This window comes from Cicer arietinum, chromosome 7 (genome assembly GCF_000331145.2).
Source record: "Cicer arietinum cultivar CDC Frontier isolate Library 1 chromosome 7, Cicar.CDCFrontier_v2.0, whole genome shotgun sequence".
Taxonomy (NCBI): domain Eukaryota; kingdom Viridiplantae; phylum Streptophyta; class Magnoliopsida; order Fabales; family Fabaceae; genus Cicer; species Cicer arietinum.
In genome coordinates, this window is record NC_021166.2 from 53,892,208 (window position 1) to 53,905,524 (window position 13,317).

The following is a 13,317-nucleotide window of genomic DNA, read 5'->3' on the forward strand; positions in this document are numbered from 1 at the left end:
CAAATGAAATTAGTTAATGTGTAAACAAGGAGACAAAAGTGTAGGAATTAGTTCAAAATGAAAAAGAGGAAAATCCCATTTCATGAAGTGTTCAAATGAAAGAAAATAGAGGATATAAGATGGCATAAGATATGGTGATTGGAGAAAGAATGCAGTGACCAAGTCTTAATTTTTCCCATCTGTACATTGTCTTTGGTGAAATAAAATTTTCCCATCGTAATTGAAATAAAATTTCCGTAAAAATTCATTTCATTTTAATCTATAAATGAGTGGACTCAAATTGTGTGTGAACTAGATTGAATCATGTAGCATTGATGTGTCAACTTATTAGACATATTATTACCACTAACAAATTATTGAAAGACTTTTAACGTCAAGGACTAATCTGTCAAAGACTAATCTGTGTAATAGAATATTAATTCAGGGACTTTAAAATTATTTCTTGTTTTCGACAAACTAATTTGATAGCGTACTATTTTCATAGACCAAAGTGAATGTTTACTCCTTATTTTCCCTTCCTTATAATTAAATAGGATTTAAAACACATTTAACTATTTGACTAATACAACAATAAATATTTAGATGATAAAATATGAAAGGCTTATATTAACAGTAGACAAAAGTTAATTTAATATTAAAAAATAGGAAACAAAATTTTTATTAACCTTTTTACTTATTAAGACGAGTAAATGTGTAGGATAAATGTAAACAGAAATGTCAATACAACATCACACGGTTGAGAGATAACCGAATGTTTTAAGTATGTTCTCAGTAATGAATCACACGGAGAAGTATTGGCGAATACCCTAAATTCAAACATTTTCTGCATATTAAATTTCCAAACTAATTAATTAAGCTGAAGAGCACTGCAAGTTTTATTAGATGATCTTCTAATAATACCCTACTGATAAACTCTTTCATGTCTGATTATATTATATATGCTTACTCCCCCAACTCATAGCTGATATAATAAAAACTATAGGAAGAATAAGATGAGGGACTGAAAATGAGAGTAAGATCAATAGAAATGGGAGCACATGTTATAGTAATGAACTATGCTCAAAAAGCTATTTCATATATATATGGTTTACATCATGCTGTTGTTGACCATAACAATAGTTCAATCATTTAGAAAGTAATCATGTCAAGATGAAATGATCAAGAGATTTCATTTCAATGTCTCGTGGACAGCTGAAAAATCAAGGTCTCCCAACCCCAAGCTTCTGGCTTTCTTGAATGCCTACAAACAGATTTTGAAACTTTAGTATCTCATGAAGCTTATATATGGTAGAGTCATTGAACATAGAAGAAAAAAAGTTTCATTATTTGTTTGGTTTTTCACAGTGACACAACATGCACCAAAAATGGGTAAAAAAAGTTTAACTACTTCCGGAGTATTTTGAGAACTTGAATTATTCACCACCAACAATATCCATTCTTTATCAGAAAATAGAACCACCATATAGCATATGCATCTTAAGGAACTGATGCTAGGTTAAAAAATTAATCTTCTACAATTGAATAATTTTAATAACTGGTTAATACTTTTTGTATCCTCACTCAACATTTAAACAACCAATGAGTAATATGTGTTTCTTCTAATATCTACAAGAAAAGGTAGACATAAAGCTGTATACTTTTACAGGATTTTACTCTTTACAAATTAGGAGTAGCAAAAATCACTTTTTTATGTCAGCAAGTTCTTGAATGCTTTTGGTTCAATACTCAAAATTGTGAGTTAGAAGTTTTCAGTTTCCACTCAGTGGCTGATAAATACTACTAGTTTTTAGTTTCTTATGTCATCAAGATGCATTGAGATTAATGTTATATGGAATTACACCATTGACAAGTTTTCATTAAACTTGATGCATCTTGATGACATAGATGTAATTTGATCCCTACTTATATATACACACACACACACACACACATATTATCACCTCATTTGCTGCAGCTGCAACAGGCATTGGAACAGCATTTTCATCTCCAAGGGCAAGAGCCAATCTCATGTCCTTCTGCTGATGCTTCAATGGAAATGCTGGGGCGTAACTGTTCTTGAGCATTGACGGTCCTTTCAATTTAAACATAGCGTTACTTATAGCACCAAGATCCTGCATAAAAAACATCCCAGATGTTCTCAGAATGTTAATGAAAGGCGTCAACAAGAATCCTCGTCATCACAGTAACTTACCAACACATCAAGAAGTGTGCCGGCGTTCAAGCCACTTTTTTCAGCAAGTGTCAGTCCCTCAGAGAAAGCATTCATCATACTGTAACAGAGAGAGAAATAAATAACTAATTTACCGAACAAGCCAGAAAATATTAAGGACATGCAATCTGGCATTCAACCAAATACGGAACACTAATATGCAATCTGGATGAATTTTTCTTGTTTGCTGATTCATAAAATGTTCTAAATTGAAGTTGCAAGCAATCCACCATTCCGTTTTTTATATAAAAACAAGTGGGAGATAAAAATGGGGATGGATGAAAAGTACCTTCCCATTACCATGTTGACAACAAGTTTCATTTTTGCACCATTTCCGACCTCGCCAAGAAAGAAAGATTTCTTTCCGAGTACGTCAAATGCTGGAAGTGCTTCCTCATAGAACGCCTATATATCAAACGAATCAACCACTTAAATTTATTATACAAGAAGATACAATGCATGCTTGTAGTTTTTCATTTTCCTCAAACAAGGGCAGTTAATAACAAGGAATCTGCATTAGAGTACTTATTCATGCAACAGTATCAACAAAAACACAATGCCATAACTACGTAACCAATTTCAATGGACAACTGAAGTTGGAAAGTATGTAAAACAATGCCTTGATTCACTATTCATTGTATAGGATAAAAAAAAATCATGTACAGTAATTAGGATAAAATGTGGTTTTTGTATTCATTACAGTTTAGTCAATTTGGTTAAGCTTTGGTGTGTAATTTAAACCGTGGGATTTTATCACACGTTTCTTGTAATTTCTTACCACAGCATGATACTTAAAGTCTGATTAATGAGAGACAACTCTCATCTGTGCTAACCCAATGGAACTATTGGCAACCCATTTAGGGGACGTTTCCATAAACAACTTAATTAAGCATTTATCATGAGAGCTTGCTTATGTGAAGTAGAACACTTCAAATGCCAGCAAATTGATTAACAGACTTCTACATAACTACTATATAATAAAGGAACAATTGATAATTTTTCAATATCTCCTACTATCACGCATAAATGCGTTGCAAGAGAGAAAATAACCCAAAAAAAAACATTGTCTCACTGATTTTAAATTGTGATTTGTGAGACTGCTTGTTTCATTTCTCTCTAACAAAAACTAAATAGCTACCGTAATTGCTAGAGAATTGAACCAACTTAAACAATGTCGATATTTTAACTGTATACTCTTAGATAAACTAATAAATGATATAGAGTTTAAATGTAATCGAATGGCTGGAATTAAACAAAATACAAATAGTATAGTTAGTGCACCATACGCATTCTTTCAACATTCCTCACTCCCCCGCTTCTTCAATTTTCTTTTCTTATGATTTCATTTTCAAAATAGAAAAAGGGTGTTTTACTCAATTTTGATGTGAAGCTAGGAAGATACATATTCAAGTGTGTCAAATCAATCATCAGCTATACTATTGTTTATGACAAATATAAAACGAATGTCTCGATGTTCCAAATAACACAATTATAGTCACTGCAAACATGTAAAATAAGACCATTCTACATGTCATCGCCCAACAGCTTAAGCTTTTCAGAGAGTTGGTTCTTGCTATGATGTCATTGTGTCTATGACTAAGTGGTCAAGGGTTTAATCCTTGCCAGCCCATTTTTCCAATAAAAGAGTTGAAATTCAGCACAAGGAGGGCGATAATAAAACACTCATTCGTTTGAAAAGAATGTTGATTATATGCTAAAAGTATCTTATGAATGCCTATACTCTGAAAGTTTCTAGCCAGCAATCATATCATATAAGCGGAAACGTTTTTTTATTAATTCAACTCTTCAAATAGTTAAAAGCGCAGCAGAGCAGGATGCAAGCAAGATAACATTTATCTACATCTTTTACATTTAAAAATACCTTATCCCCAGCAGCAAGTATTACTAGTTGGCCATCTTCTGCAGGCTTCTTGCTACCCGAAACAGGAGCTTCAAGAAAGTTACCGCCTTTTTCTTTAATTGCCTGGAGAAATCAGATCTTATATGTAAGGTCTTATTTCCATTTGTAAAGTTGATTATTATGTAAAATGCAAACGACCAGCTTATGCTTATAGCATGGATAAGCATAGAAAGATACTACAGTGAACCTTTGAACCATACATGCAAAACATAGTCAAAGAGAAGTAGTGGATAAACATATACATTTTTTTTTTCTTTTTGAACAAAATAGCATATATTCAAACATTCTACGGCGAGAATCTGAAAATAATGTTATACATAGTCTTTCAATTCTCGCTTACAAAATTAGTAAAGATTAACTTCATACTTAAAGTATTCCTCATCCAAACATAAATTCCAGTACTACAGACTTCTCAGCAAACTAAACTTCCTTAAAAAACAGAAATTTTCAACGGCCAAATTCAAAATAATGACTGCAATCACATGAAGGATCCGCAATGCTTACTTCATGCTTAATAATAAAACTTAAGAATCTTGATCAAGTAAATTACAAGCTATAGTCATTTCAATCTAGGAAAAGCAAGAGAAAAAGTGATTTTCACAGGAAAATGCCTTGTGCAATATGAAAAAGATGTCCTGCAACATTTGCGATTGCAGTCTCTTTTTCATTTACTCTTTAATCACATTGAACAATTAGAAAATTTTAGAAAAGTAGCCTAAGACATGACTAGATTTTACATAAATCACAAGAAAATGAAATTTAATTTTTTAATGAAGGGGAAATACATTTTAGCAACATCAGAGAATACCAACCTCAGATATCTTGATAGATGTCTCAGCATCAACTGTTGACATGTCAATATAACCTTTTCCATTAATTTGTTCAAGAACACCATCCTTATCAAACACAACCTAAAAAATTCAACACGAAACGGAATTTAAGTGTGAGAAAATAAATAAGTTTCATCATCCATGACAAAGACAAATTACGCAGCCACTGACCGACAAAGCGGCTGAAGGATCAGATAACATTGCAATTGTATACTTGCATTTCTTGACTACAGCCGCAGGTGTTTCTCCAACTGAGGCCCCATGCTCCACCAGTTCATCACACTACAATTAGAGGTTCCAAAAGACACAAAAGTTATTTTCATCTGCATATGCACATTGAAAAGCTATTTGCATTCTCAAAATTTCATTTCACTGAAAATAAAACTCGAGGGTGGGCGGAAATCACATAAGTAGCTGAAAACGACCTATGGACATATCGTAACTTCTTTTTGTAAGCTTTTTAAAACATTTTACACAACTACTTATATATATAAAAAAAATCTCCAAATCAACTCCAGATAAAATCTTCCAAAAGGGTACTATCTAAACAACACAAATATTGTTAAAAACAAAACATAAATCCAAATAGAAGGCTAAGCTAAGCTGCTTCATAAAATGCAAACAATGATGAAACCACATCATAGACCTAGGACCTCCCTACACTATCTAGCAGCACTCACACTTCAGATTGAAGGTATAGTCCGTGTCCAACACGGATACATGTATTATATTTAATCACACTCTCAAATTATTATTAGTGTCTACGTGGCAGTGTCATATCTGAGTGTGTATGTGTTTGTTTCCTAAGATTTACATACTCACACAATAGCTGAAAATTAGAACAAGTGTAAAACCAGAAAAGGGTCGCTACTTTATCCCAAATTGAGCATGATATTGAAAACTAAAGAGTAAAAGGAGAAAGTAGGTTAGGTAGTACTTACCTTAGAGAGAGTTCTGTTCCAAACAGTGAGTTTGAAGCCATGGCGTAGCAGATTGATTGCCATAGCTTTGCCCATAATCCCCAAACCCAAAAACCCAATCTCCATCTTTCTCTCTCACTGTTCTCTTCTTCCTCTCAACAAAGAGTAGACCCTTTCTATATAACATAAATAAAAATATTAATATTCATCAATATCAATATCAATATCAATGAAAAATCATATATCAGCAATAATAATGTGGAAAAAAACAAAACAAAAATCGATTTTTTTGTCATGATTGTTTTGGTAAGAAAATGGAAAATTTTAATATTTATTTATACTTCATCAATACCTGATTAGTATAAGCATTTTTTGGGTCTAGAATATAAGCATTTTAATTTCCTCAAAAAAAAAAAAAAAGAAAACAATTTAAAGACAGAAAATAAGTCGAAGTGTCCAACTTATCTTATTTAAGATAAATTTTTTTGAGGAACATACCTAGTATTGTTTGAGAGAAAAAAATTAAACAAAAGTTTAATAATTATATGACAAAAGTATAAATTTTTGTTGTTGTAATGTTAGTCATATTTTACCATTATTTTGATGGATCATATATTTACTAGCTGCATTTGTGTAGAAAAAAATAAAGTCTATGATCAAATTAAGTTTTTTTTTTTTTGGTACAGTGATCAAATCGAGTATTAATAAAGAAAATTTTGTGTCACCAAATTATCAAGTTAGAAGAATATGTGTCGGGCGGTCTATGGATCAGTTGAGTTTAGCTAAAGTTGCAACCCGAATCATGCAGGGAATTTGAGGTTGGATTTCTTAAATAAATCAATATTATAATTTAGGTTGGATCGAATCAAATTAATCATTTTTGGGCTTTGGGTTGAGTGAGTCTTAAATTATGTAAAAAAAAAATTATTTCTTTTTAAAAAATATGATGGTGAAAGATAGACCATTGTGTTCTTTTTAAGAAATTAACTCAACTTTATTTATTTTTACAAAAATATGGTGTAATCTTTTTTCACTATTTCTTTACCATTAAATATATAAACATATAATTAATAAGAATATCAAAGTCATAAAATTCATTATAAAGTATTTGCAAGCATCAAGTGATGGTCACATGAGTTTACTTAATATCCAATTTTGATGTATGATTATTTATTTTATAAATTAGAATAATCCGATCACTCAACCTAAACTACTTTATTGGATTGATCTGAATTGAGTTCATCAGGTTGGTCGGATAGACTCAACCCATAAACAACATAAATCTAAGTGTATTTGAGTTGTGTATCGTCACAACTTTACAACAATATGTTAGTCACATGTGGATAATTCGATAGAAATTCAACAATCTAAATTTTAACGTAGATTTTTTAAAATAAAAATATACTTACAAATATAAAGATAATTTGTGCCATCTTTATTAAATATTTAAAATGTGGGACATTGCAAATGCAAATTATATAGTTGCATTAAGTCCAATCTAAGTAGTTGATCATATAATATCCTAAAGCTACTTGTTAAAGAAAAAAAAATAAAATAAATCTTGAAAGTTCTTGAAAGGAAATAAAATATTTTTAATTTGGAATTGTAAAAATAAAAAATTGTCACTGAATAGTTTTATTTTTTATTTTTTATTTATTTTTAATAAATGCTCATAGAAAACTTATTAATTAGCACGAGCTATACATTTTAGTTCAAATAAATTATCTTAATATCAATACTCTTGCTTTTTGTTTTTTGTTTTTATAACAGAAGAAAAAGAAAATAGTAAAACCAACAACTCCTTAGGGATGGAAGTTCTCAAAATGTATATGCAAGCAAATGAGTAAGACGAATAAATAATCTTTCATTTTTCTTTTTTATTGGAAAATAAATTTCATTCAAAATGATGAGAATAATACAATCAAATTGTTCATATGTTGGGGTATTCTTTATCTATATTTTGATATCAACAAAAAGCACTAACAATATATATAAGTATTTCAAAAATCAATGAGAAATCATCTAACATAAAACTTAATCATATCAACCAAACTAATTCCTTTCAAATATGATTAACGATCAAAAGTAATGCAAGATATATAGTCTTTAATATCATCTATCTTCAGAAGAAAAAGATATTTGTTGTTGTTTGTTCATAACGATTATAAGTGGTCTTTAACATGACCAATTCAACTACTAGTAGCAAGACACGTGTAAGACAAAGATAATGTTGAAATTGGTAATAACTTTCATAAGCTTCTTCCTCCAAATATAGTATTGACTAAGTGAGTCATTTTCAAACATTTCAACAAACACACAAAGTGTAGTCTTGAAACAAACAAAAACACTACAACGAGATGAGAACAAAAAAATGACACATTAAGACAATGAACACAATAACGTCACACTTAGACGACAAAATCACAAAATAAAATTAAAAAAATTTAAAAATTACTTATTTTAATAAAAGGAGAAAAAATAAGTTCGATGGATGGTTTTATAAGGGAAAAAATGGTCTTAAATCATCCCTATTAATAAGTAAAGAAAAAAAGGCTAAGAAAAATAGAAAATAAGTGTTGCTTCTATTAGGATCAACAAACTCTATTGAATGAACACATCACACATTTATCTGACATTCTTCATATTGTAATTCATCCAACACTTTTTATTTTTCAATTTAGCTTTTACATCTCACATATTATACATTTATTGAAAACCTACACACAAAAGTTTCTCATAAAAATAATTCTACTTACCTTCCACTCGAGTCAACTTTCATTGCTCCTAATTTATTTTAGAAATACTACTTCTCTATTTCTAACATTACATATCCTTGTACATGATTTGGTAACAAAATGTCATATTAATGTTATCTCATCCCAAATGTTGTGTTTTAAGATATTTTATTGGACACCAAAGCCAAAACTTTAAATCAAGGCATGTCTATACATTTCAAAGGTACATACTTTGAATTTGAAAAACTAAATTACATGTCAAAAACAATTCAGGTATTTGTAGTTCTCTTTTATTTTAATATTGAATAAATTTTTATTCTCAATAAAATTTTACTATTTTATTTTTACTCCTTATAAAAAATTCGTCAATTAATTTATAGTCTTTTATAAATTTTCATTTTTATTTTTTGTCCTTGATTTTAAACCAATTATTGTATATCCTTCAAATTTTTGAATTACTTTTTCAGTAATGTCCTAAATTATATAAAATTTAACAAGTGATAAATTAAATATGAATTTTTAAGCACTAAAAATTTAAAAATCTGTATTTAATTTATCATATGTTAAAAAATTCTAAATTTTTATAAGAAAGTTATTAAACATGTACTAAATTATAAAAAAGCTATTTAATTAATTCTATTAAATTTTCATCGTACTTCATATATTCTTTATATCAACATATAGCTTAAGTCCTCAAATTATAAAAATGAATTATTTTTATCTATAAATTTGATACTACATTCAAACATAGTTGCTTCATGTTTAATCAATTTAATGTCAGAAAATTTAAAATCATCTCACATCTCACTCACCATAATAAAATATTAAAATTTTAAGTAATGTGAACTTAATTGTTTTTGTTGTTTTTTATATATAAAAAATTGATCAACGATATTGCATTCTTTAAAAATTTTGATTTTTTTTAATAAATAATATTATTTATCAAGTAATTTGATAAAAAAAAAATAGAAACTTACTTTAAAAATATACAATGTTTCGACAAATTAATTCACATGTAACACTATTTCGAAATTTAAAATCAGTTATTATTTTACATTTAATCTTGTTTCATAAAATAATGAAATAATTAATATCACTATTAATCGAAACATATTTTGTATAGACAAAAATAAATAAATTAGTAGTTAAGATAATTTTTTCAATTTTACATATGAAATATATTTTTAAAATTCTTTGGTGTCCCTTAATTAAATTATCTTAATTCAAATATATATTCATTACTTATAACGAAATGTTATATCCCTAATAAATAAATAAAACTCTACCAACCTTACACATCTATAGAACATTATTGTATAAAATACCTTAATTTAAAATATTATGATTGATTTATTTTTGTTACACAAAATGATAAAATACAGATTTTTTTTTTTACATAATTATGTATGATAGTGTTAAGAAATTATACACTTATTTACATTTAAAAAAAAATTATATTATAACACAGTTCTATTTTCACGAATAAAATTAATTTATTTTTATATGTTATGCTAATACATGTTGACAAAGACAATCATATAAATAAATTAATTATATTTATAAAAGTATTATAATGATTCAATATCTTGTTATTTAAAGAATAACTTCATTTTATCGATATAAATAAATAGGTTATTTGATCTTAGAGGAGTTTGGTTCTCTTCAACTTCTGAATATAATTTTTGGACCAAAACACGATATTCATTTATTCAAATTGATAAAAATTATATCAAAACCTTACAATTCAAAATTGCTAAAATAAAAAATGATGAATCTGCGAACAGATTCACATCACTCAGGTTAATAATAGCACACAACGACAAAACGTCTACAAGTGTGATAAAATCAACAAATATAAAATTGAGGTGTCCGAAATATCCATCCTCCGAAGTTGTCATATTGATGACGCCAAAATTATTAATTGAATTTGTACTTGATCGAAGTTAATCTGAACCAAAAAACACTACAACAAGATAGAAAAATAAAACATAACAAGATTGAAAATAAAACCCGTTACCAAGACGATGAACACGCTAACCCAACATTGCATTGAGACGACAAAACTACGAAAAAACACAAAAGATAAATTAAATATGTGTGGGAAACACTTATTTAGATAAATACAAAATAAAAAAAATTAAAAAAAAAACGATTTAGAGAGGTGATTATTGAACCAAAGTTGGTGAAAAAAATAAGAAGTGATTATAGAGATCAAAAGGGAGGAGGAGCGGCGGTCATAAGAAATAATATTACTAATGAATAAATGATTTTCTTCAACCTCTATTTATTGCTATTGTTATTTTTCATTTTATTAATATTGATATTTTTATGGTGTTGCAACTAATTTTAGGTAAATTGATAGTTGAGATGATAATTTATTAGGATCTTGCATTTGCACTATCAATTTAGTTTTAAACAGAGTTATTTGATATCAACTATTTATTTTCAAGTTTACAATACATTTGAATGTATCACATCAACAAACAATATATCATTATTAGTGCAAATGCTCACAGGTTATTCAACAAAAATAATTTTGAATAATTTTTCAACTAAAACCATTAAGGAGTAACAATGGTGCAAGAGAACTAAAATTTAAATTGTATAAACATATAAAAAAAATAAATGATGTTTATAAATGAAAAAAATCATTTTTATTTTATGTTGACATATTTAAAATTTTAATATTCTTCTCAATCTAAATACTCAAATTTTACATTTTCATTTTATCTATTTTATAATAAAAAATAATTATATATTTACAATACAATATATATATATATATATATATATATATATATATATTAAAATATAGTTGTCATTCATTATTCGGCTAAGAAAAAAATGTTTGGATGTTGTGTCTACATCATCTTTCTCTGTAATATCAAAGGATTAATAAAAACAATAAAGACCCGTTTGATGGATAACATAAGAATAAATTATCATATTATGTCTGAATTTAGTAATTGATAAATCAATATTATCTTATGATAAATTAATCAAAGCTTTATCATATCATATATGTCTAATTGAATTTTATCATGAATATGAGCTGGATTAGAAATTAACATGATATGATAAGAATAATAATTTACTAAATACCTTTATAAAAATATAATTTAAAATATAAAATTAAAATATAAAATTAAAATATAACTATAATAATAATTTATAAAATATAATCTAAAATATAAAAATAATTAATAAAATATGATATTAAACTTAAAAATGAAATATTAATAATTAAATATTTATAATTTTATGACAAGGGTAGTTTTGTCTTTTTTATATAATTTAATAAACTAGTATTCAAAATTATAAAAATATGAAAATATATTGAAATTTTAAAATAAATATAATTTGTTTACAAGGGTATTTTTTCTATTTACGTATAATATATATCATATTATTATTTATATTCTAACAAACAAAATAAAATAATTTGATTATATTTTTTAAAAAATTATTTATTTAATAGTGTCAATAGATAGTTTTAAATATAAAATTATTTTATTACTTATTTAATATTTTAGTATATTTTTGTTAATTTATAACATTTAAAATATAATAAATTAATTTTTAAAAAATAATATATAATATTTCACAGGTAATTTTGTTAATTAAATATAATATTCATTATATTATGTCACGATGAAATGTATATTAAATACATTATACATGACAAAATAATAACTAAAATACATATATCCAAGACAAAATATAATAATGTTTATTCTGTCACTATCTTATTTTATTTTATCTTTATTCAACTTTATATCATATTATATCTCTATTAATTTATATCCGTCAAATAATCCTTAAATCCATAGTATTTGTCCTAATTATGTAGTTTACAATATTATTAATTTTCAAACACTTGTACAAAAAATATGAGTGTTAGTTGTATTGTTTAAATAACTTCATACATACTATCTTTAAAAATTAAATTAAAACTATCATTTATTTTACTCAAAACATCTTAATTAGGATGGACAATGTTTTTGTTTTTTTTTTTACTTAGATGGACATATGTTTTGTAGCACAACACAAGTAAATGGAAACATATAAATAAATTAAAACTTTCAATTTTTTGAAAATTAAATATACTTTTGTTATTTTCTCAATTTATATTTAACCAATTAAAAAAAGAGAAAAGGCGAAATTCTCTCTCTCTCATACTATTCTCATATTCTTTTTATTTATACAAAACAAAGCATCCAATTTAATTTATTTTTCTCTCTTCTTATACTATTTCTCATCTCCTAAATTATTTTTACTTTTTTTTTTTTTATCTCTCAATCAAACATATGTCGAAGAAAACAGAAATACAAAAGGAATAGGAGTAGAAAAATTATAAAAATTAGTTAAAACCATAGTGAATTCGTTTCACTTGCAAAAGAGTGAATTGGTGTTTGGGTGTTTTGGATATTTCAAATTTATACAAGTGAAAGCAAAGTGCCGCTTTTTTTATACCTATGAGTTGAACGCAACCAACGTTGGATAAACCATTTTTTTATGTTTCTGAGTTTACCAATATCACCAATCGTTTCCAACATGAAAATGTCGGAGAAGAATCAAAAGAAGAACAAGACAGAAAGGAGTAACGTTAATAGGGTCATAAAAAAGACACGAACTTTGGTGGAAATGGAAGACATAGAGGATTCCATGTCCTTCTCCAAAGATGAGACCCACAAATTAAGAG

At 26.9% G+C, this 13,317-nt stretch overlaps 2 protein-coding genes across 3 annotated transcripts in view; one reads left to right on the forward strand and one right to left on the reverse strand.

Moving 5' to 3' along the window:
- Window positions 1–1,001: 1,001 nt before the first annotated feature.
- Window positions 1,002–6,066, reverse strand: LOC101513225 (glyoxylate/succinic semialdehyde reductase 1). The gene is made up of 8 exons (XM_004510667.4): window positions 5,902–6,066; window positions 5,132–5,242; window positions 4,943–5,041; window positions 4,092–4,193; window positions 2,499–2,614; window positions 2,192–2,270; window positions 1,941–2,111; window positions 1,002–1,240 (listed from the first exon to the last, which is right to left on the reverse strand). The coding sequence occupies exons 1-8, from the start codon at window positions 6,004–6,006 to the stop codon at window positions 1,169–1,171; spliced, it is 855 nt and encodes a 284-aa protein (XP_004510724.1). The 5' UTR covers window positions 6,007–6,066; the 3' UTR covers window positions 1,002–1,168.
- Window positions 6,067–12,920: 6,854 nt separating this feature from the next.
- The window catches only part of LOC101513551 (adenine DNA glycosylase), a 4,595-nt gene continuing 4,198 nt past the window's right edge, over window positions 12,921–13,317 (forward strand). Inside the window, exon 1 of one of the 2 annotated variants that reach the window (XM_004510669.4) lies at window positions 12,921–13,317. This exon is cut by the window's right edge and continues 230 nt beyond it. In XM_004510669.4, coding sequence (XP_004510726.1) covers window positions 13,131–13,317 — 187 coding nt within the window. In that variant the 5' untranslated portion in view covers window positions 12,921–13,130. The other variant, XM_004510668.4, reaches the window with a different exon arrangement.